Here is a 23,814-nt window from a genome sequence, read left to right as displayed (position 1 = left end):
TCTGCTGCTTGGTAGAGTCAGTCAACGTCTGCTGCTTGGTAGAGTCAGTCAACGTCTGCTGCTTGGTAGAGTCAGTTAACGTCTGCTGCTTGGTAGAGTCAGTCAACGTCTGCTGCTTGGTAGAGTCAGTTAACGTCTGCTGCTTGGTAGAGTCAGTTAACGTCTGCTGCTTGGTAGAGTCAGTCAACGTCTGCTGCTTGGTAGAGTCAGTTAACGCTGCTGCTTGGTAGAGTCAGTTAACGTCTGCTGCTTGGTAGAGTCAGTTAACGTCTGCTGCTTGGTAGAGTCAGTTAACGTCTGCTGCTTGGTAGAGTCAGTTAACGTCTGCTGCTTGGTAGAGTCAGTTAACGTCTGCTGCTTGGTAGAGTCAGTTAAACGTCTGCTGCTTGGTAGAGTCAGTTAACGTCTGCTGCTTGGTAGAGTCAGTTAACGTCTGCTGCTTGGTAGAGTCAGTTAACGTCTGCTGCTTGGTAGAGTCAGTTACAACGTCTGCTGCTTGGTAGAGTCAGTTAACGTCTGCTGCTTGGTAGAGTCAGTTAACGTCTGCTGCTTGGTAGAGTCAGTCAACGTCTGCTGCTTGGTAGAGTCAGTTAACGTCTGCTGCTTGGTAGAGTCAGTCAACGTCTGCTGCTTGGTAGAGTCAGTCAACGTCTGCTGCTTGGTAGAGTCAGTTAACGTCTGCTGCTTGGTAGAGTCAGTCAACGTCTGCTGCTTGGTAGAGTCAGTCAACGTCTGCTGCTTGGTAGAGTCAGTTAACGTCTGCTGCTTGGTAGAGTCAGTCAACGTCTGCTGCTTGGTAGAGTCAGTTAACGTCTGCTGCTTGGTAGAGTCAGTCAACGTCTGCTGCTTGGTAGAGTCAGTCAACGTCTGCTGCTTGGTAGAGTCAGTTAACGTCTGCTGCTTGGTAGAGTCAGTTAACGTCTGCTGCTTGGTAGAGTCAGTTAACGTCTGCTGCTTGGTAGAGTCAGTTAACGTCTGCTGCTTGGTAGAGTCAGTTAACGTCTGCTGCTTGGTAGAGTCAGTCAACGTCTGCTGCTTGGTAGAGTCAGTTAACGTCTGCTGCTTGGTAGAGTCAGTTAACGTCTGCTGCTTGGTAGAGTCAGTCAACGCCTGCTGCTTGGTAGAGTCAGTTAACGCCTGCTGCTTGGTAGAGTCAGTTAACGCCTGCTGCTTGGTAGAGTCAGTTAACGTCTGCTGCTTGGTAGAGTCAGTCAACGCCTGCTGCTTGGTAGAGTCAGTCAACGCCTGCTGCTTGGTAGAGTCAGTTAACGTCTGCTGCTTGGTAGAGTCAGTCAACGCCTGCTGCTTGGTAGAGTCAGTTAACGTCTGCTGCTTGGTAGAGTCAGTTAACGTCTGCTGCTTGGTAGAGTCAGTCAACGTCTGCTGCTTGGTAGAGTCAGTTAACGTCTGCTGCTTGGTAGAGTCAGTTAACGTCTGCTGCTTGGTAGAGTCAGTCAACGTCTGCTGCTTGGTAGAGTCAGTCAAGCGTCTGCTGCTTGGTAGAGTCAGTCAACGTCTGCTGCTTGGTAGAGTCAGTCAACGTCTGCTGCTTGGTAGAGTCAGTTAACGTCTGCTGCTTGGTAGAGTCAGTCAACGTCTGCTGCTTGGTAGAGTCAGTCAACGTCTGCTGCTTGGTAGAGTCAGTTAACGTCTGCTGCTTGGTAGAGTCAGTCAACGTCTGCTGCTTGGTAGAGTCAGTCAACGTCTGCTGCTTGGTAGAGTCAGTCAACGTCTGCTGCTTGGTAGAGTCAGTTAACGTCTGCTGCTTGGTAGAGTCAGTCAACGTCTGCTGCTTGGTAGAGTCAGTCAACGTCTGCTGCTTGGTAGAGTCAGTTAACGCGTCTGCTGCTTGGTAGAGTCAGTTAACGTCTGCTGCTTGGTAGAGTCAGTCAACGTCTGCTGCTTGGTAGAGTCAGTCAACGTCTGCTGCTTGGTAGAGTCAGTTAACGTCTGCTGCTTGGTAGAGTCAGTTAACGTCTGCTGCTTGGTAGAGTCAGTTAACGTCTGCTGCTTGGTAGAGTCAGTTAACGTCTGCTGCTTGGTAGAGTCAGTTAACGTCTGCTGCTTGGTAGAGTCAGTCAACGTCTGCTGCTTGGTAGAGTCAGTTAACGTCTGCTGCTTGGTAGAGTCAGTTAACGTCTGCTGCTTGGTAGAGTCAGTTAACGTCTGCTGCTTGGTAGAGTCAGTTAAACGTCTGCTGCTTGGTAGAGTCAGTTAAACGTCTGCTGCTTGGTAGAGTCAGTCAACGTCTGCTGCTTGGTAGAGTCAGTTAATGTCTGCTGCTTGGTAGAGTCAGTTAACGTCTGCTGCTTGGTAGAGTCAGTTAACGTCTGCTGCTTGGTAGAGTCAGTCAACGTCTGCTGCTTGGTAGAGTCAGTTAACGTCTGCTGCTTGGTAGAGTCAGTCAACGTCTGCTGCTTGGTAGAGTCAGTTAACGTCTGCTGCTTGGTAGAGTCAGTCAACGTCTGCTGCTTGGTAGAGTCAGTCAACGCCTGCTGCTTGGTAGAGTCAGTTAACGTCTGCTGCTTGGTAGAGTCAGTCAACGTCTGCTGCTTGGTAGAGTCAGTCAACGTCTGCTGCTTGGTAGAGTCAGTTAACGTCTGCTGCTTGGTAGAGTCAGTTAATGTCTGCTGCTTGGTAGAGTCAGTTAACGTCTGCTGCTTGGTAGAGTCAGTTAACGTCTGCTGCTTGGTTGAACAACCGAGAGGTAGAGTCAGTTAACGTCTGCTGCTTGGTAGAGTCAGTCAACGTCTGCTGCTTGGTAGAGTCAGTTACAACGTCTGCTGCTTGGTAGAGTCAGTTAACGTCTGCTGCTTGGTAGAGTCAGTTAACGTCTGCTGCTTGGTAGAGTCAGTTAACGTCTGCTGCTTGGTAGAGTCAGTTAACGTCTGCTGCTTGGTAGAGTCAGTTAACGTCTGCTGCTTGGTAGAGTCAGTTACAACGCTGGTGCTTGAGAGTCAGTTAACGTCTGCTGCTTGGTAGAGTCAGTCAACGTCTGCTGCTTGGTAGAGTCAGTCAACGTCTGCTGCTTGGTAGAGTCAGTTACAACGTCTGCTGCTTGGTAGAGTCAGTCAACGTCTGCTGCTTGGTAGAGTCAGTTAACGTCTGCTGCTTGGTAGAGTCAGTTAACGTCTGCTGCTTGGTAGAGTCAGTCAACGTCTGCTGCTTGGTAGAGTCAGTTACAACGTCTGCTGCTTGGTAGAGTCAGTTACAACGTCTGCTGCTTGGTAGAGTCAGTTACAACGTCTGCTGCTTGGTAGAGTCAGTTAACGTCTGCTGCTTGGTAGAGTCAGTTAACGTCTGCTGCTTGGTAGAGTCAGTCAACGTCTGCTGCTTGGTAGAGTCAGTTAACGTCTGCTGCTTGGTAGAGTCAGTTAACGTCTGCTGCTTGCTTGGCTGCTTGGTAGAGTCAGTCAACGCTGCTGCTTGGTAGAGTCAGTTAACGTCTGCTGCTTGGTAGAGTCAGTCAACGTCTGCTGCTTGGTAGAGTCAGTTAAAACGTCTGCTGCTTGGTAGAGTCAGTTAACGTCTGCTGCTTGGTAGAGTCAGTCAACGCCTGCTGCTTGGTAGAGTCAGTCAACGTCTGCTGCTTGAGTCAGTCAACGTCTGCTGCTTGGTAGAGTCAGTCTGCTGCTTGGTAACGTCAACGTCTGCTGCTTGGTAGAGTCAGTTACAACGTCTGCTGCTTGGTAGAGTCAGTCAACGTCTGCTGCTTGGTAGAGTCAGTCAACGTCTGCTGCTTGGTAGAGTCAGTCAACGTCTGCTGCTTGGTAGAGTCAGTCAACGTCTGCTGCTTGGTAGAGTCAGTTAACGTCTGCTGCTTGGTAGAGTCAGTCAACGTCTGCTGCTTGGTAGAGTCAGTCAACGTCTGCTGCTTGGTAGAGTCAGTCAACGTCTGCTGCTTGGTAGAGTCAGTCAACGTCTGCTGCTTGGTAGAGTCAGTCAACGTCTGCTGCTTGGTAGAGTCAGTTAACGTCTGCTGCTTGGTAGAGTCAGTCAACGTCTGCTGCTTGGTAGAGTCAGTCAACGTCTGCTGCTTGCTTGGTAGAGTCAGTCAACGTCTGCTGCTTGGTAGAGTCAGTTAACGTCTGCTGCTTGGTAGAGTCAGTCAACGTCTGCTGCTTGGTAGAGTCAGTCAACGTCTGCTGCTTGGTAGAGTCAGTCAACGTCTGCTGCTGGTAGAGTCAGTCAACGTCTGCTGCTTGGTAGAGTCAGTTAACGTCTGCTGCTTGGTAGAGTCAGTCAACGTCTGCTGCTTGGTAGAGTCAGTCAACGTCTGCTGCTTGGTAGAGTCAGTTACACGTCTGCTGCTTGGTAGAGTCAGTCAACGTCTGCTGCTTGGTAGAGTCAGTTAACGTCTGCTGCTTGGTAGAGTCAGTTAACGTCTGCTGCTTGGTAGAGTCAGTTAACGTCTGCTGCTTGGTAGAGTCTGCGTCTGCTGCTTGTAGAGTCAGTTAACGTCTGCTGCTTGGTAGAGTCAGTTAACGTCTGCTGCTTGGTAGAGTCAGTTAACGTCTGCTGCTTGGTAGAGTCAGTCAACGTCTGCTGCTTGGTAGAGTCAGTCAACGTCTGCTGCTTGGTAGAGTCAGTCAACGTCTGCTGCTTGGTAGAGTCAGTTAACGTCTGCTGCTTGGTAGAGTCAGTCAACGTCTGCTGCTTGGTAGAGTCAGTTAACGTCTGCTGCTTGGTAGAGTCAGTCAACGTCTGCTGCTTGGTAGAGTCAGTCAACGTCTGCTGCTTGGTAGAGTCAGTCAACGTCTGCTGCTTGGTAGAGTCAGTTAACGTCTGCTGCTTGGTAGAGTCAGTCAACGTCTGCTGCTTGGTAGAGTCAGTCAACGTCTGCTGCTTGGTAGAGTCAGTTAACGTCTGCTGCTTGGTAGAGTCAGTCAACGTCTGCTGCTTGGTAGAGTCAGTCAACGTCTGCTGCTTGGTAGAGTCAGTCAACGCCTGCTGCTTGGTAACGTCTGCTGCTTGGTAGAGTCAGTCAACGCCTGCTGCTTGGTAGAGTCAGTCAACGTCTGCTGCTTGGTAGAGTCAGTCAACGTCTGCTGCTTGGTAGAGTCAGTTAACGTCTGCTGCTTGGTAGAGTCAGTCAACGTCTGCTGCTTGGTAGAGTCAGTCAACGTCTGCTGCTTGGTAGAGTCAGTTAACGTGCTGCTTGGTAGAGTCAGTCAACGTCTGCTGCTTGGTAGAGTCAGTTAACGTCTGCTGCTTGGTAGAGTCAGTTAACGTCTGCTGCTTGGTAGAGTCAGTTAAACGTGCTGCTTGGTAGAGTCAGTTAATGTCTGCTGCTTGGTAGAGTCAGTCAACGTCTGCTGCTTGGTAGAGTCAGTTAACGTCTGCTGCTTGGTAGAGTCAGTTAACGTCTGCTGCTTGGTAGAGTCAGTCAACGTCTGCTGCTTGGTAGAGTCAGTCAACGTCTGCTGCTTGGTAGAGTCAGTTAACGTCTGCTGCTTGGTAGAGTCAGTTAACGTCTGCTGCTTGGTAGAGTCAGTTAACGTCTGCTGCTTGGTAGAGTCAGTCAACGTCTGCTGCTTGGTAGAGTCAGTTAACGTCTGCTGCTTGGTAGAGTCAGTTAATGTCTGCTGCTTGGTAGAGTCAGTTAACGTCTGCTGCTTGGTAGAGTCAGTCAACGTCTGCTGCTTGGTAGAGTCAGTCAACGTCTGCTGCTTGGTAGAGTCAGTTAACGTCTGCTGCTTGGTAGAGTCAGTTAACGTCTGCTGCTTGGTAGAGTCAGTTAACGTCTGCTGCTTGGTAGAGTCAGTTAACGTCTGCTGCTTGGTAGAGTCAGTCAACGTCTGCTGCTTGGTAGAGTCAGTTAACGTCTGCTGCTTGGTAGAGTCAGTTAACGTCTGCTGCTTGGTAGAGTCAGTCAACGTCTGCTGCTTGGTAGAGTCAGTCAACGTCTGCTGCTTGGTAGAGTCAGTTAACGCCTGCTGCTTGGTAGAGTCAGTTAACGCTGCTGCTTGGTAGAGTCAGTCAACGTCTGCTGCTGCTTGGTAGAGTCAGTCAACGTCTGCTGCTTGGTAGAGTCAGTTAAAACGTCTGCTGCTTGGTAGAGTCAGTTAACGTCTGCTGCTTGGTAGAGTCAGTCAACGTCTGCTGCCTGGTTGAACAGTAGAGAGTCAGTTAACGTCTGCTGCTTGGTAGAGTCAGTCAACGTCTGCTGCTTGGTAGAGTCAGTCAACGTCTGCTGCTTGGTACAGTAGAGTCAGTTAACGTCTGCTGCTTGGTAGAGTCAGTCAACGTCTGCTGCTTGGTAGAGTCAGTTAACGTCTGCTGCTTGGTAGAGTCAGTTAACGTCTGCTGCTTGGTAGAGTCAGTTAACGTCTGCTGCTTGGTAGAGTCAGTTAACGTCTGCTGCTTGGTAGAGTCAGTTAACGTCTGCTGCTTGGTAGAGTCAGTCAACGTCTGCTGCTTGGTAGAGTCAGTCAACGTCTGCTGCTTGGTAGAGTCAGTCAACGTCTGCTGCTTGGTAGAGTCAGTCAACGTCTGCTGCTTGGTAGAGTCAGTCAACGCTTGGTAGAGTCAGTCAACGTCTGCTGCTTGGTAGAGTCAGTCAACGTCTGCTGCTTGGTAGAGCTGCAGTTAACGTCTGCTGCTTGGTAGAGTCAGTAGAAAGTCAACGTCTGCTGCTTGGTAGAGTCACAACGTCTGCTGCTTGGTAGAGTCAGTCAACGTCTGCTGCTGCCTGGTAGAACAGCGAGAGGTAGAGTCAGTTAACGTCTGCTGCTTGGTAGAGTCAGTCAACGTCTGCTGCTTGGTAGAGTCAGTCAACGTCTGCTGCTGGTGGTAGAGTCAGTCAACGTCTGCTGCTTGGTAGAGTCAGTCAACGTCTGCTGCTTGGTAGAGTCAGTCAACGTCTGCTGCTTGGTAGAGTCAGTTACAACGTCTGCTGCTTGGTAGAGTCAGTTACAACGTCTGCTGCTTGGTAGAGTCAGTTAACGTCTGCTGCTTGGTAGAGTCAGTTACAACGTCTGCTGCTTGGTAGAGTCAGTTAACGTCTGCTGCTTGGTAGAGTCAGTTAACGTCTGCTGCTTGGTAGAGTCAGTTAACGTCTGCTGCTTGGTAGAGTCAGTTAACGTCTGCTGCTTGGTAGAGTCAGTTACAACGTCTGCTGCTTGGTAGAGTCAGTTAACGTCTGCTGCTTGGTAGAGTCAGTCAACGTCTGCTGCTTGGTAGAGTCAGTTACAACGTCTGCTGCTTGGTAGAGTCAGTTACAACGTCTGCTGCTTGGTAGAGTCAGTTACAACGTCTGCTGCTTGGTAGAGTCAGTTACAACGTCTGCTGCTTGGTAGAGTCAGTTACAACGTCTGCTGCTTGGTAGAGTCAGTTACAACGTCTGCTGCTTGGTAGAGTCAGTTACAACGTCTGCTGCTTGGTAGAGTCAGTCAACGTCTGCTGCTTGGTAGAGTCAGTTACAACGTCTGCTGCTTGGTAGAGTCAGTCAACGTCTGCTGCTTGGTAGAGTCAGTCAACGTCTGCTGCTTGGTAGAGTCAGTTACAACGTCTGCTGCTTGGTAGAGTCAGTTAACGTCTGCTGCTTGGTAGAGTCAGTCAACGTCTGCTGCTTGGTAGAGTCAGTTACAACGTCTGCTGCTTGGTAGAGTCAGTCAACGTCTGCTGCTTGGTAGAGTCAGTCAACGTCTGCTGCTTGGTAGAGTCAGTTACAACGTCTGCTGCTTGGTAGAGTCAGTCAACGTCTGCTGCTTGGTAGAGTCAGTCAACGTCTGCTGCTTGGTAGAGTCAGTCAACGTCTGCTGCTTGGTAGAGTCAGTTAAACGTCTGCTGCTTGGTAGAGTCAGTCAACGTCTGCTGCTTGGTAGAGTCAGTTAACGTCTGCTGCTTGGTAGAGTCAGTCAACGTCTGCTGCTTGGTAGAGTCAGTCAACGTCTGCTGCTTGGTAGAGTCAGTCAACGTCTGCTGCTTGGTAGAGTCAGTCAACGTCTGCTGCTTGGTAGAGTCAGTTACAACGTCTGCTGCTTGGTAGAGTCAGTCAACGTCTGCTGCTTGGTAGAGTCAGTCAACGTCTGCTGCTTGGTAGAGTCAGTCAACGTCTGCTGCTTGGTAGAGTCAGTCAACGTCTGCTGCTTGGTAGAGTCAGTCAACGTCTGCTGCTTGGTAGAGTCAGTCAACGTCTGCTGCTGCTGTCTGCTGCTTGTAGAGTCAGTCAACGTCTGCTGCTTGGTAGAGTCAGTCAACGTCTGCTGCTTGGTAGAGTCAGTCAACGTCTGCTGCTTGTAGAGTCAGTTAAACTACTGCTGCTTGGTAGAGTCAGTTAACGTCTCTGCTGCTTGGTAGAGTCAGTTAACGTCTGCTGCTTGGTAGAGTCAGTTAATGTCTCTGCTGCTTGGTAGAGTCAGTTAAACGTCTGCTGCTTGGTAGAGTCAGTCAACGTCTGCTGCTTGGTAGAGTCAGTTAATGTCTCTGCTGCTTGGTAGAGTCAGTCAACGTCTGCTGCTTGGTAGAGTCAGTCAACGTCTGCTGCTTGGTAGAGTCAGTCAGTCTGCTGCTTGGTAGAGTCAGTCAACGTCTGCTGCTTGGTAGAGTCAACGTCAAGTCAGTCGTCTGCTGCTTGGTAGAGTCAGTCAACGTCTGCTGCTTGGTAGAGTCAGTCAACGTCTGCTGCTTTAGAGTCAGTCAACGTCTGCTGCTTGGTAGAGTCAGTTAACGTCTGCTGCTTGGTAGAGTCAGTTAACGTCTGCTGCTTGGTAGAGTCAGTTAATGTCTGCTGCTTGGTAGAGTCAGTTAACGTCTGCTGCTTGGTAGAGTCAGTCAACGTCTGCTGCTTGGTAGAGTCAGTTAATCGTCTGCTGCGTTCTGAGAATCACTAGAAGGGCGGAAGAACAGAGTCTCATATGGTGACGGCAACTTTTTGAAAGACGGATGTTTCTTTAACTACGATGCAAACGTACACTAAATGACGATGTTTCTTTAACTACGATGCAAACGTACACTAAATGACGATGTTTCTTTAACTACGATGCAAACGTACACTAAATGACGATGTTTCTTTAACTACGATGCAAACGTACACTAAATGACGATGTTTCTTTAACTACGATGCAAACGTACACTAAATGACGATGTTTCTTTAACTACGTACACTAAATGCAAACGTACACTAAATGACGATGTTTCTTTAACTACGATGCAAACGTACACTAAATGACGATGTTTCTTTAACTAAACGATGCAAAATGACGTACACTAAATGACGATGTTTCTTTAACTACGATGCAAACGTACACTAAATGACGATGTTTCTTTAACTACGATGCAAACGTACACTAAATGACGATGTTTCTTTAACTACGATGCAAACGTACACTAAATGACGATGTTTCTTTAACTACGATGCAAACGTACACTAAATGACGATGTTTCTTTAACTACGATGCAAACGTACACTAAATGACGATGTTTCTTTAACTACGATGCAAACGTACACTAAATGACGATGTTTCTTTAACTACGATGCAAACGTACACTAAATGACGATGTTTCTTTAACTACGATGCAAACGTACACTAAATGACGATGTTTCTTTAACTACGATGCAAACGTACACTAAATGGCACTTTGACGATGTTTCTTTAACTACGATGCAAACGTACACTAAATGACGATGTTTCTTTAACTACGATGCAAACGTACACTAAATGACGATGTTTCTTTAACTACGATGCAAACGTACACTAAATGACGATGTTTCTTTAACTACGATGCAAACGTACACTAAATGAAACGATGTTTCTTTAACTACGATGCAAACGTACACTAAATGACGATGTTTCTTTAACTACGATGCAAACGTACACTAAATGACGATGTTTCTTTAACTACGATGCAAACGTACACTAAATGACGATGTTTCTTTAACTACGATGCAAACGTACACTAAATGACGATGTTTCTTTAACTACGATGCAAACGTACACTAAATGACGATGTTTCTTTAACTACGATGCAAACGTACACTAAATGACGATGTTTCTTTAACTACGATGCAAACGTACACTAAATGACGATGTTTCTTTAACTACGATGCAAACGTACACTAAATGACGATGTTTCTTTAACTACGATGCAAACGTACACTAAATGACGATGTTTCTTTAACTACGATGCAAACGTACACTAAATGACGATGTTTCTTTAACTACGATGCAAACGTACACTAAATGACGATGTTTCTTTAACTACGATGCAAACGTACACTAAATGACGATGTTTCTTTAACTACGATGCAAACGTACACTAAATGACGATGTTTCTTTAACTACGATGCAAACGTACACTAAATGACGATGTTTCTTTAACTACGATGCAAACGTACACTAAATGACGATGTTTCTTTAACTACGATGCAAACGTACACTAAATGACGATGTTTCTTTAACTACGATGCAAACGTACACTAAATGACGATGTTTCTTTAACTACGATGCAAACGTACACTAAATGACGATGTTTCTTTAACTACGATGCAAACGTACACTAAATGACGATGTTTCTTTAACTACGATGCAAACGTACACTAAATGACGATGTTTCTTTAACTACGATGCAAACGTACACTAAATGACGAAATGAAACGTACACTAAATGATGTTTCTTTAACTACGATGCAAACGTACACTAAATGACGATGTTTCTTTAACTACGATGCAAACGTACACTAAATGACGATGTTTCTTTAACTACGATGCAAACGTACACTAAATGACGATGTTTCTTTAACTACGATGCAAACGTACACTAAATGACGATGTTTCTTTAACTACGATGCAAACGTACACTAAATGACGATGTTTCTTTAACTACGATGCAAACGTACACTAAATGACGATGTTTCTTTAACTACGATGCAAACGTACACTAAATGACGATGTTTCTTTAACTACGATGCAAACGTACACTAAATGACGATGTTTCTTTAACTACGATGCAAACGTACACTAAATGACGATGTTTCTTTAACTACGATGCAAACGTACACTAAATGACGATGTTTCAACTACGATGCAAACGTACACTAAATGACGATGTTTCTTTAACTACGATGCAAACGTACACTAAATGACGATGTTTCTTTAACTACGATGCAAACGTACACTAAATGACGATGTTTCTTTAACTACGATGCAAACGTACACTAAATGACGATGTTTCTTTAACTACGATGCAAACGTACACTAAATGACGATGTTTCTTTAACTACGATGCAAACGTACACTAAATGACGATGTTTCTTTAACTACGATGCAAACGTACACTAAATGACGATGTTTCTTTAACTACGATGCAAACGTACACTAAATGACGATGTTTCTTTAACTACGATGCAAACGTACACTAAATGACGATGTTTCTTTAACTACGATGCAAACGTACACTAAATGACGATGTTTCTTTAACTACGATGCAAACGTACACTAAATGACGATGTTTCTTTAACTACGATGCAAACGTACACTAAATGACGATGTTTCTTTAACTACGATGCAAACGTACACTAAATGACGATGTTTCTTTAACTACGATGCAAACGTACACTAAATGACGATGTTTCTTTAACTACGATGCAAACGTACACTAAATGACGATGTTTCTTTAACTACGATGCAAACGTACACTAAATGACGATGTTTCTTTAACTACGATGCAAACGTACACTAAATGACGATGTTTCTTTAACTACGATGCAAACGTACACTAAATGACGATGTTTCTTTAACTACGATGCAAACGTACACTAAATGACGATGTTTCTTTAACTACGATGCAAACGTACACTAAATGACGATGTTTCTTTAACTACGATGCAAACGTACACTAAATGACGATGTTTCTTTAACTACGATGCAAACGTACACTAAATGACGATGTTTCTTTAACTACGATGCAAACGTACACTAAATGACGATGTTTCTTTAACTACGATGCAAACGTACACTAAATGACGATGTTTCTTTAACTACGATGCAAACGTACACTAAATGACGATGTTTCTTTAACTACGATGCAAACGTACACTAAATGACGATGTTTCTTTAACTACGATGCAAACGTACACTAAATGACGATGTTTCTTTAACTACGATGCAAACGTACACTAAATGACGATGTTTCTTTAACTACGATGCAAACGTACACTAAATGACGATGTTTCTTTAACTACGATGCAAACGTACACTAAATGACGATGTTTCTTTAACTACGATGCAAACGTACACTAAATGACGATGTTTCTTTAACTACGATGCAAACGTACACTAAATGACGATGTTTCTTTAACTACGATGCAAACGTACACTAAATGACGATGTTTCTTTAACTACGATGCAAACGTACACTAAATGACGATGTTTCTTTAACTACGATGCAAACGTACACTAAATGACGATGTTTCTTTAACTACGATGCAAACGTACACTAAATGACGATGTTTCTTTAACTACGATGCAAACGTACACTAAATGACGATGTTTCTTTAAAACTACACTGATGCAAACGTACACTAAATGACGATGTTTCTTTAACTACGATGCAAACGTACACTAAATGACGATGTTTCTTTAACTACGATGCAAACGTACACTAAATGACGATGTTTCTTTAACTACGATGCAAACGTACACTAAATGACGATGTTTCTTTAACTACGATGCAAACGTACACTAAATGACGATGTTTCTTTAACTACGATGCAAACGTACACTAAATGACGATGTTTCTTTAACTACGATGCAAACGTACACTAAATGACGATGTTTCTTTAACTACGATGCAAACGTACACTAAATGACGATGTTTCTTTAACTACGATGCAAACGTACACTAAATGACGATGTTTCTTTAACTACGATGCAAACGTACACTAAATGACGATGTTTCTTTAACTACGATGCAAACGTACACTAAATGACGATGTTTCTTTAACTACGATGCAAACGTACACTAAATGACGATGTTTCTTTAACTACGATGCAAACGTACACTAAATGACGATGTTTCTTTAACTACGATGCAAACGTACACTAAATGACGATGTTTCTTTAACTACGATGCAAACGTACACTAAATGACGATGTTTCTTTAACTACGATGCAAACGTACACTAAATGACGATGTTTCTTTAACTACGATGCAAACGTACACTAAATGACGATGTTTCTTTAACTACGATGCAAACGTACACTAAATGACGATGTTTCTTTAACTACGATGCAAACGTACACTAAATGACGATGTTTGACTTTAACTTTAACTACGATGCAAACGTACACTAAATGACGATGTTTCTTTAACTACGATGCAAACGTACACTAAATGACGATGTTTCTTTAACTACGATGCAAACGTACACTAAATGACGATGTTTCTTTAACTACGATGCAAACGTACACTAAATGACGATGTTTCTTTAACTACGATGCAAACGTACACTAAATGACGATGTTTCTTTAACTACTGCAAATACACTAAATGACGATGTTTCTTTAACTACGATGCAAACGTACACTAAATGACGATGTTTCTTTAACTACGATGCAAACGTACACTAAATGACGATGTTTCTTTAACTACGATGCAACGTACACTAAATGACGATGTTTGTTTCTTTAACTACGATGCAAACGTACACTAAATGACGATGTTTCTTTAACTACGATGCAAACGTACACTAAATGACGATGTTTCTTTAACTACGATGCAAACGTACACTAAATGACGATGTTTCTTTAACTACGATGCAAACGTACACTAAATGACGATGTTTCTTTAACTACGATGCAAACGTACACTAAATGACGATGTTTCTTTAACTACGATGCAAACGTACACTAAATGACGATGTTTCTTTAACTACGATGCAAACGTACACTAAATGACGATGTTTCTTTAACTACGATGCAAACGTACACTAAATGACGATGTTTCTTTAACTTTGCAAACGTACACTAAATGACGATGTTTCTTTGAACTACGTGCAAACGTACACTAAATGACGATGTTTCTTTAACTACGATGCAAACGTACACTAAATGACGATGTTTCTTTAACTACGATGCAAACGTACACTAAATGACGATGTTTCTTTAACTACGATGCAAACGTACACTAAATGACGATGTTTCTTTAACTACGATGCAAACGTACACTAAATGACGATGTTTCTTTAACTACGATGCAAACGTACACTAAATGACGATGTTTCTTTAACTACGATGCAAACGTACACTAAATGACGATGTTTCTTTAACTACGATGCAAACGTACACTAAATGACGATGTTTCTTTAACTACGATGCAAACGTACACTAAATGACGATGTTTCTTTAACTACGATGCAAACGTACACTAAATGACGATGTTTCTTTAACTACGATGCAAACGTACACTAAATGACGATGTTTCTTTAACTACGATGCAAACGTACACTAAATGACGATGTTTCTTTAACTACGATGCAAACGTACACTAAATGACGATGTTTCTTTAACTACGATGCAAACGTACACTAAATGACGATGTTTCTTTAACTACGATGCAAACGTACACTAAATGACGATGTTTCTTTAACTACGATGCAAACGTACACTAAATGACGATGTTTCTTTAACTACGATGCAAAACGTACACTAAATGACGATGTTTCTTTAACTACGATGCAAACGTACACTAAATGACGATGTTTCTTTAACTACGATGCAAACGATGTTTCTTTACACTAAACTAAATGACGATGTTTCTTTAACTACGATGCAAACGTACACTAAATGACGATGTTTCTTTAACTACGATGCAAACGTACACTAAATGACGATGTTTCTTTAACTACGATGCAAACGTACACTCTTTAACTACGATGCAAACGTACACTAAATGACGATGTTTCTTTAACTACGATGCAAACGTACACTAAATGACGATGTTTCTTTAACTACGATGCAAACGTACACTAAATGACGATGTTTCTTTAACTACGATGCAAACGTACACTAAATGACGATGTTTCTTTAACTACGATGCAAACGTACACTAAATGACGATGTTTCTTTAACTACGATGCAAACGTACACTAAATGACGATGTTTCTTTAACTACGATGCAAACGTACACTAAATGACGATGTTTCTTTAACTACGATGCAAACGTACACTAAATGACGATGTTTCTTTAACTACGATGCAAACGTACACTAAATGACGATGTTTCTTTAACTACGATGCAAACGTACACTAAATGACGATGTTTCTTTAACTACGATGCAAACGTACACTAAATGACGATGTTTCTTTAACTACGATGCAAACGTACACTAAATGACGATGTTTCTTTAACTACGATGCAAACGTACACTAAATGACGATGTTTCTTTAACTACGATGCAAACGTACACTAAATGACGATGTTTCTTTAACTACGATGCAAACGTACACTAAATGACGATGTTTCTTTAACAAACGTACACTAAATGACGATGTTTCTTTAACTACGATGCAAACGTACACTAAATGACGATGTTTCTTTAACTACGATGCAAACGTACACTAAATGACGATGTTTCTTTAACTACGATGCAAACGTACACTAAATGACGATGTTTCTTTAACTACGATGCAAACGTACACTAAATGACGATGTTTCTTTAAAACTACGATGCAAACGCGTACACTAAATGACGATGTTTCTTTAACTACGATGCAAACGTACACTAAATGACGATGTTTCTTTAACTACGATGCAAACGTACACTAAATGACGATGTTTCTTTAACTACGATGCAAACGTACACTAAATGACGATGTTTCTTTAACTACGATGCAAACGTACACTAAATGACGATGTTTCTTTAACTACGATGCAAACGTACACTAAATGACGATGTTTCTTTAACTACGATGCAAACGTACACTAAATGACGATGTTTCTTTAACTACGATGCAAACGTACACTAAATGACGATGTTTCTTTAACTACGATGCAAACGTACACTAAATGACGATGTTTCTTTAACTACGATGCAAACGTACACTAAATGACGATGTTTCTTTAACTACGATGCAAACGTACACTAAATGACGATGTTTCTTTAACTACGATGCAAACGTACACTAAATGACGATGTTTCTTTAACTACGATGCAAACGTACACTAAATGACGATGTTTCTTTAACTACGATGCAAACGTACACTAAATGACGATGTTTCTTTAACTACGATGCAAACGTACACTAAATGACGATGTTTCTTTAACTACGGCAAAATGACGATGTTTCTTTAACTACACTAAATGACGATGTTTCTTTAACTACGATGCAAACGTACACTAAATGACCATGTTTCTTTAACTACGATGCAAACGTACACTAAATGACGATGTTTCTTTAACTACGATGCAAACGTACACTAAATGACGATGTTTCTTTAACTACGATGCAAACGTACACTAAATGACGATGTTTCTTTAACTACGATGCAAACGTACACTAAATGACGATGTTTCTTTAACTACGATGCAAACGTACACTAAATGACGATGTTTCTTTAACTACGATGCAAACGTACACTAAATGACGATGTTTCTTTAACTACGATGCAAACGTACACTAAATGACGATGTTTCTTTAACTACGATGCAAACGTACACTAAATGACGATGTTTCTTTAACTACGATGCAAACGTACACTAAATGACGATGTTTCTTTAACTACGATGCAAACGTACACTAAATGACGATGTTTCTTTAACTACGATGCAAACAAACGTACACTAAATGACGATGTTTCTTTAACTACGATGCAAACGTACACTAAATGACGATGTTTCTTTAACTACGATGCAAACGTACACTAAATGACGATGTTTCTTTAACTACGATGCAAACGTACACTAAATGACGATGTTTCTTTAACTACGATGCAAACGTACACTAAATGACGATGTTTCCAGACCGCATGCATGGTGGATGGACTAGGAATACTAGTGAAAATATATTTAGGGTCAAATTCCCCTTTACTTTTCATTAGGTGAGCAATGTTAAATATTACAAATTGATTTGTTAATTACTTTGTTGTTTTTTAAACTGCAGCGACAATGATCAAATTTCACCAGAAATAACACCAGACCAGCAACCACAGAACACACACAGACCGGTTGGGTCTCTCACCTCGGTGTCTCTCTCCATCTCAAGCCCCGCCTCCAGTAGCCTGGCCTCAAACTCCTCCCTGATCAGCACCATCTCTCCTTCAGCCGGGTCCGCCTCTAATTCCACCTCCACCGCCAGGTCCACACACACCTCCCCGTCCCCCGCACTCCGCTGCCCGGCTGCACATCCCAAACCCCCCACAGGGCCGGAGAGGGGGGAGCTACCATTGGAGATGACAGACAGGCGATGAGGAGGGTGAGGAGGGGCGGAGAGACGGTGCAGCCGGTCGCCACCCCTCACAGAGATCTGTTTGCGTTGGTAGAACACCAGAACATAGTCCACCTTCCTCCGGCCATCTGAGAAGAACTGACAAGAACTTTGGCCATCCTGGGGGGCCGCTATCCCAACACCCCCGCCCTGGAAGAGAGGAGAGGGGACTGGTCAGTAACTAACACCCCCTCCCTGGAGGAGAGGAGACTGGTCAGTAACTAACACCCCCTCCCTGGAGGAGAGGAGACTGGTCAGTAACTAACACCCCCTCCCTGGAGGAGAGGAGACAGACAGGGGACTGGTCAGTAACTAACACCCCCTCCCTGGAGGACAGGGGACTGGTCAGTAACTAACACCCCCTCCCTGGAGGAGAGGAGACAGACAGGGGACTGGTCAGTAACTAACACCCCCTCCCTGGAGGAGAGGAGACTGGTCAGTAACTAACACCCCCTCCCTGGAGGAGAGGAGACTGGTCAGTAACTAACACCCCCTCCCTGGAGGAGAGGAGACAGACAGGGGACTAGTAACCAAAAGAAGTGTTCAAATCTAAATATTTTTATTCTAGCCACCCTTTGCCATGATGACAGGCCTTCTCTCAACCAGCTTCACCTGAAATGCTTTTCCAATAGTCTTGAAGGAGTTCCCACATATGCTGAGCACTTGTTGGCTGCTTTTCCTTCACTCTGCGGTCCAACTCATCCCAAACCATCTGAATTGGGTTGAGGTCAGGTGATTGTGGAGGCCAGGTCATCTGATGCGGCACTCACCACTCTGCTTTTCGATCAAATAGCCCTTCCACAGCCTGGAGGTGTGTTTTGGGTCATCGTCCTGTGGAAAACAAATGATAGTGGGACTAAGCCCAAATCAGATGGGATGTCGTATCCCTGCAGAAAGCTGTGGTAGCCATGTTGGAAATGAGGTCGCAGTTGTAAATGAGAACTTGTTCTCAACTAGCCTACCTGGTTAAATAAAGGTGAAATAAAAAATATAAAAAATCACAGTCTCCTCTGAACTGCAATCTGAGTGCAGTTAACTCTAATGAACTTAACCTCTGCAGCAGAGGTAACTCTGGGTCTTGCTTTCCTGTGGCGGTCCTCATGAGAGACAGTTTCATCATAGTGCTTTTAATGGATTTTGCCACTGCACTTGAAGAAAAGTTCAATGTTCCTGAAATGTTCCGGATTAACTGACTTTCAAGTGTTAAAGTAATGATGGACTGTCACTTTGCTTATTTGAGCTGTTCTTGCCACAATATGGACTTGGTCTTTTACCAAATAGGGCCATCTTCTGTATACCACCTCTACCTTGTCACAACACAACTGACTGGCTCAAACACCTTAACTTTTAAGGAGGCACACCTGTTAATTGAAATGCATTCCAGGTGACTACCCCATGAAGCTGGTTGAGAGAATGCCAAGAGTGTGCAAAGCTGTCATCACGGCAAAGGGTGGCTACTTCGAAGAATCTCAAATATATGTTGATTTGTTTAACACTCGTTTGGTTACTACATGATTCCATGTGTTATTTCATGGTTTTTGTCTTTACTGTTAATCTACAATGTAGAAAAACATTTAAAAAATAAAGAAAACCCCTGGAATGAGTAGGTGTGTCCAAACTTCTGACTGGTACTGTACGTGAACCTGACACCTTATTCTACATCATCTATTTCTATCTGAATACACACATGATTCTACAAATCATCACCTTGACTTGTGCAATCAGGTGTTAGTGCTGGGCTGGAACTAAAGCCTGCACTCCCTGCACCCTGGACCAGGGTTGGAGACCATCCTGTATCTATACAGGACCAGGGTTGGAGACCACCCTGTATCTATACAGGACCAGGGTTGGAGACCACTGATGACCACCCTGTAACTATACAGGACCAGGGTTGGAGACCACTGATGACCACCCTGTATCTATACAGGACCAGGGTTGGAGACCACCGATGACCACCCTGTATCTATACAGGACCAGGGTTGGAGACCACCCTGTATCTGTACAGGACCAGGGTTGGAGACCACTGATGACCACCCTGTAACTATACAGGACCAGGTTTGGAGACCACTGATGACCACCCTGTAACTATACAGGACCAGGGTTGGAGACCACTGATGACCACCCTGTATCTATACAGGACCAGGGTTGGAGACCCCTGATGACCACCCTGTAACTATACAGGACCAGGGTTGGGGACCACTGATGACCACCCTGTATCTCCACAGGACCAGGGTTGGGGACCACTGATGACCACCCTGTATCTATACAGGACCAGGGTTGGAGACCACTCTGTAGCTATACAGGACCAGGGTTGGAGACCACTCTGTAGCTATACAGGACCAGGGTTGGAGACCACTCTGTAACTATACAGGACCAGGGTTGGAGACCACTCTGTAACTATACAGGACCAGGGTCTGGTAATGCATCTCCACAGGACCAGGGTCTGGTAATGCATCTCCACGGGACCAGGGTCTGGTAATGTATCTCCACAGGACCAGGGTTGGAGACCACTGATGACCACCCTGTAACTATACAGGACCAGGGTTGGAGACCACTGATGACCACCCTGTAACTATACAGGACCAGGGTTGGAGACCACTGATGACCACCCTGTATCTCCACAGGACCAGGGTTGGAGACCACCCTGTATCTGTACAGGACCAGGGTTGGAGACCACTGATGACCACCCTGTAACTATACAGGACCAGGGTTGGAGACCACTGATGACCACCCTGTAACTCCACAGGACCAGGGTTGGAGACCACCCGGTATCTCCACGGGACCAGGGTTGGAGACCACCCTGTATCTATACAGGACCAGGGTTGGAGACCACTGATGACCACCCTGTATCTCCACAGGACCAGGGTTGGAGACCACTCTGTATCTATACAGGACCTGGGTTGGAGACAACTGATGACCTCCCTGTAACTATACAGGACCAGGGTTGGAGACAACCCTGTATCTCCACAGGACCAGGGTTGGAGACCACCCTGTAGCTCCACAGGACCTGGGTTGGAGACCACTAATGACCACCCTGTAACTATACAGGACCAGGGTTGGAGACCACCCTGTATCTCCACAGGACCAGGGTTGGAGACCACTCTGTAGCTATACAGGACCAGGGTTGGAGACCACTCTGTAGCTATACAGGACCAGGGTTGGAGACCACTCTGTAACTATACAGGACCAGGGTTGGAGAACACCCTGTATCTATACAGGACCAGGGTTGGAGACCACCCTGTATCTCCACAGGACCAGGGTTGGAGACCACTGATGACCACCCTGTAACTATACAGGACCAGGGTTGGAGACCACTGATGACCACCCTGTATCTATACAGGACCAGGGTTGGAGACCACTGATGACCACCCTGTATCTATACAGGACCAGGGTTGGAGAACACCCTGTATCTATACAGGACCAGGGTTGGAGACCACTGATGACCACCCTGTATCTCCACAGGACCAGGGTCTGGTAATGTATCTATACAGGACCAGGGTCTGGTAATGTATCTATACAGGACCAGGGTTGGAGACCACTGATGACCACCCTGTATCTATACAGGACCAGGGTTGGAGACCACTGATGACCACCCTGTATCTCCACAGGACCAGGGTTGGAGACCACTGATGACCACCCTGTATCTCCACAGGACCAGGGTCTGGTAATGTATCTATACAGGACCAGGGTCTGGTAATGTATCTATACAGGACCAGGGTTGGAGACCACTGATGACCACCCTGTATCTATACAGGACCAGGGTTGGAGACCACTGATGACCACCCTGTATCTCCACAGGACCAGGGTTGGAGACCACCCTGTATCTATACAGGACCAGGGTTGGAGACCACTGATGACCACCCTGTATCTCCACAGGACCAGGGTTGGAGACCACTGATGACCACCCTGTATCTCCACAGGACCAGGGTTGGAGACCACTGATGACCACCCTGTAACTATACAGGACCAGGGTTGGAGACCACCCTGTAACTATACAGGACCAGGGTTGGAGACCACTGATGACCACCCTGTATCTCCACAGGACCAGGGTTGGAGACCACTGATGACCACCCTGTAACTATACAGGACCAGGGTTGGAGACCACCCTGTAACTATACAGGACCAGGGTTGGAGACCACCCTGTAACTATACAGGACCAGGGTTGGAGAACACTGATGACCACCCTGTATCTCCACAGGACCAGGGTTGGAGACCACCCTGTAGCTCCACAGGACCTGGGTTGGAGACCACTGATGACCACCCTGTATCTATACAGGACCAGGGTTGGAGACCACCCTGTATCTATACAGGACCAGGGTTGGAGACCACTGATGACCACCCTGTATCTATACAGGACCAGGGTTGGAGACCACCCTGTAGCTCCACAGGACCTGGGTTGGAGACCACTGATGACCACCCTGTATCTCCACAGGACCAGGGTTGGAGACCACTGATGACCACCCTGTATCTATACAGGACCAGGGTTGGAGACCACTGATGACCACCCTGTAACTATACAGGACCAGGGTTGGAGACCACCCTGTAGCTCCACAGGACCTGGGTTGGAGACCACTGATGACCACCCTGTATCTATACAGGACCAGGGTCTGGTAATGTATCTATACAGGACCAGGGTCTGGTAATGTATCTATACAGGACCAGGGTCTGGTAATGGAGGGTTAAATAATTCAGCAAGACTTTTTAGATGAGAGGTTCTCCTTGACAGCATACAATCTCTACAGTAATAACCAGCCAGGCGACATAAAATACTCTGTAACAAAAACGTGTTTTCAGTTCACATGGAAAGTTTTGCAAACGTACGTACTGGGAAAGGATTTGGCATTTCATAACAAACAAACGGCAGGAGCAGAATCAACAGTTAGCAGAAAGTCAACCGTTTGCGGAGTTACTTACCGGAATCTTGTCTTGGCTGGCGTATTGGTGCATTCTGTAGCGCTACAAACACAGACAGGAGAATAAAGGAACGGTGTCGTTAGACCCGGAGGAGAACAATAACGGAATAGTAGCAGCAGCTGTACGCGCAGAACTCATCATTATCAGCACGCGCATCTCGGTAATCCGTCAATTTGGGGGAGCAAAGCGACGCGCCTCTCATTTGGCAGGGGACTCAAGATTAGTAGGCTATGACCTACACACATGTTTCATCTAGATACCTATCAAACTATAGTCTACCTGGAGCTCCCCGTGAATTAATTGGGCTATGAGTCTGAGCTACAGGTTCCGTCGATTCATCCGTCTGTTGATTCTGACTGCGCGCGTCCTCGGAAGTTTGGCAAACGCTCAACTCATGTTCACCCAGGTGCGTTGATTGGTCGATGCTCCCTGATAATTTACGGTAACGAGGAACCAGTGGGAACAACCGGACTCACAGGAGAGGTGATACTGATGGTTTCTACGGCGACGCGCTCAGGGAATTAAAGTGGAAAGCACTGTCATGCACGAAGAACGCATATTAATAATTGTTGTTTTTCATTACAATGAGACCGAAAAATACTACGACCTTTAAATAATGAGCAGTAGGTATCCACGCCTCTTGTTGGTGTTTATTCTTCATTAAAAGTATGTATCCACGCCTCTTGTACGTGTTCATTTTTCATACATGACAGCGCTTGCCATGTTCCTTCCCTGAGCGCGTAACCGTAGAAACGTTCCAAGTATCAACACACCTGACAGGCTCGAACGCTTTTAACACTGTCAAATGAAATACTTTTTATAGTTGAGCTATTTCGTTTTAATGTTTCTCCAACACGGTAGTCAGAAAGGTATTCAGCATAATAAGACCGTTCAAACTGTTCCACTGAAATCATCTGATTGGACAAACATCGATATTGTTGATTTAAAACACACACACATATATGCCTCTGACAACTTTTTTTTCTGTCCAAGTCAAGCACTGCTCCTAAATCATGTTCATACTGTATGTGTCCGCTCCTGTGGGGAGTCTATGTCCCGACCCAGACCAGGACCTGTAGAGCCCAGAGAGATGTCCCGACCCAGACCAGGAACTGTAGAGCCCAGAGAGATGTCCCGACCCAGACCAGGACCTGTAGAGCCCAGAGAGATGTCCAGACCAGGACCTGTAGAGCCCAGAGAGATGTTCCGGTCCAGACCAGGACCTGTAGAGCCCAGGGAGATGTCCCGACCCAGACCAGGACCTGTAGAGCCCAGAGAGATGTTCCGGTCCAGACCAGGACCTGTAGAGGACAGAGAGATGTCCAGACCAGGACCCGTAAAGCCCAGAGAGATGTTCCGGTCCAGACCAGGACCTGTAGAGTCCAGAGAGATGTTCCGACCCAGACCAGGACCTGTAGAGTCCAGAGAGATGTCCCGACCCAGACCAGGACCTGTAGAGCCCAGAGAGATGTTC

General features: G+C 44.9%; 1 protein-coding gene across 2 annotated transcripts in view; it reads right to left on the bottom strand.

Annotated features, from left to right (window-relative positions):
• Positions 1–23,179, bottom strand: part of LOC127921729 (anoctamin-2-like) — a 57,063-nt gene extending 33,884 nt beyond the window's left edge. Inside the window, exons 1-3 of one of the 2 annotated variants that reach the window (XM_052505354.1) lie at positions 22,620–23,179; positions 22,341–22,382; positions 17,181–17,576 (exon numbers count right to left, since the gene is read on the bottom strand). In XM_052505354.1, coding sequence (XP_052361314.1) covers positions 17,181–17,576; positions 22,341–22,373 — 429 coding nt within the window. In that variant the 5' untranslated portion in view covers positions 22,374–22,382; positions 22,620–23,179. Of the gene's footprint in view, positions 1–17,180; positions 17,577–22,340 lie in introns of both variants that reach the window. The other variant, XM_052505353.1, reaches the window with a different exon arrangement.
• Between the last annotated feature and the right edge of the window lie 635 nt (positions 23,180–23,814).

Source organism: Oncorhynchus keta, unplaced genomic scaffold (assembly GCF_023373465.1).
Source record: "Oncorhynchus keta strain PuntledgeMale-10-30-2019 unplaced genomic scaffold, Oket_V2 Un_contig_2339_pilon_pilon, whole genome shotgun sequence".
NCBI classification, from domain to species: Eukaryota; Metazoa; Chordata; class Actinopteri; order Salmoniformes; family Salmonidae; genus Oncorhynchus; species Oncorhynchus keta.
Note: the sequence above shows the minus strand (reverse complement) of the source record. Positions and strands in the feature narration are given on the sequence as shown.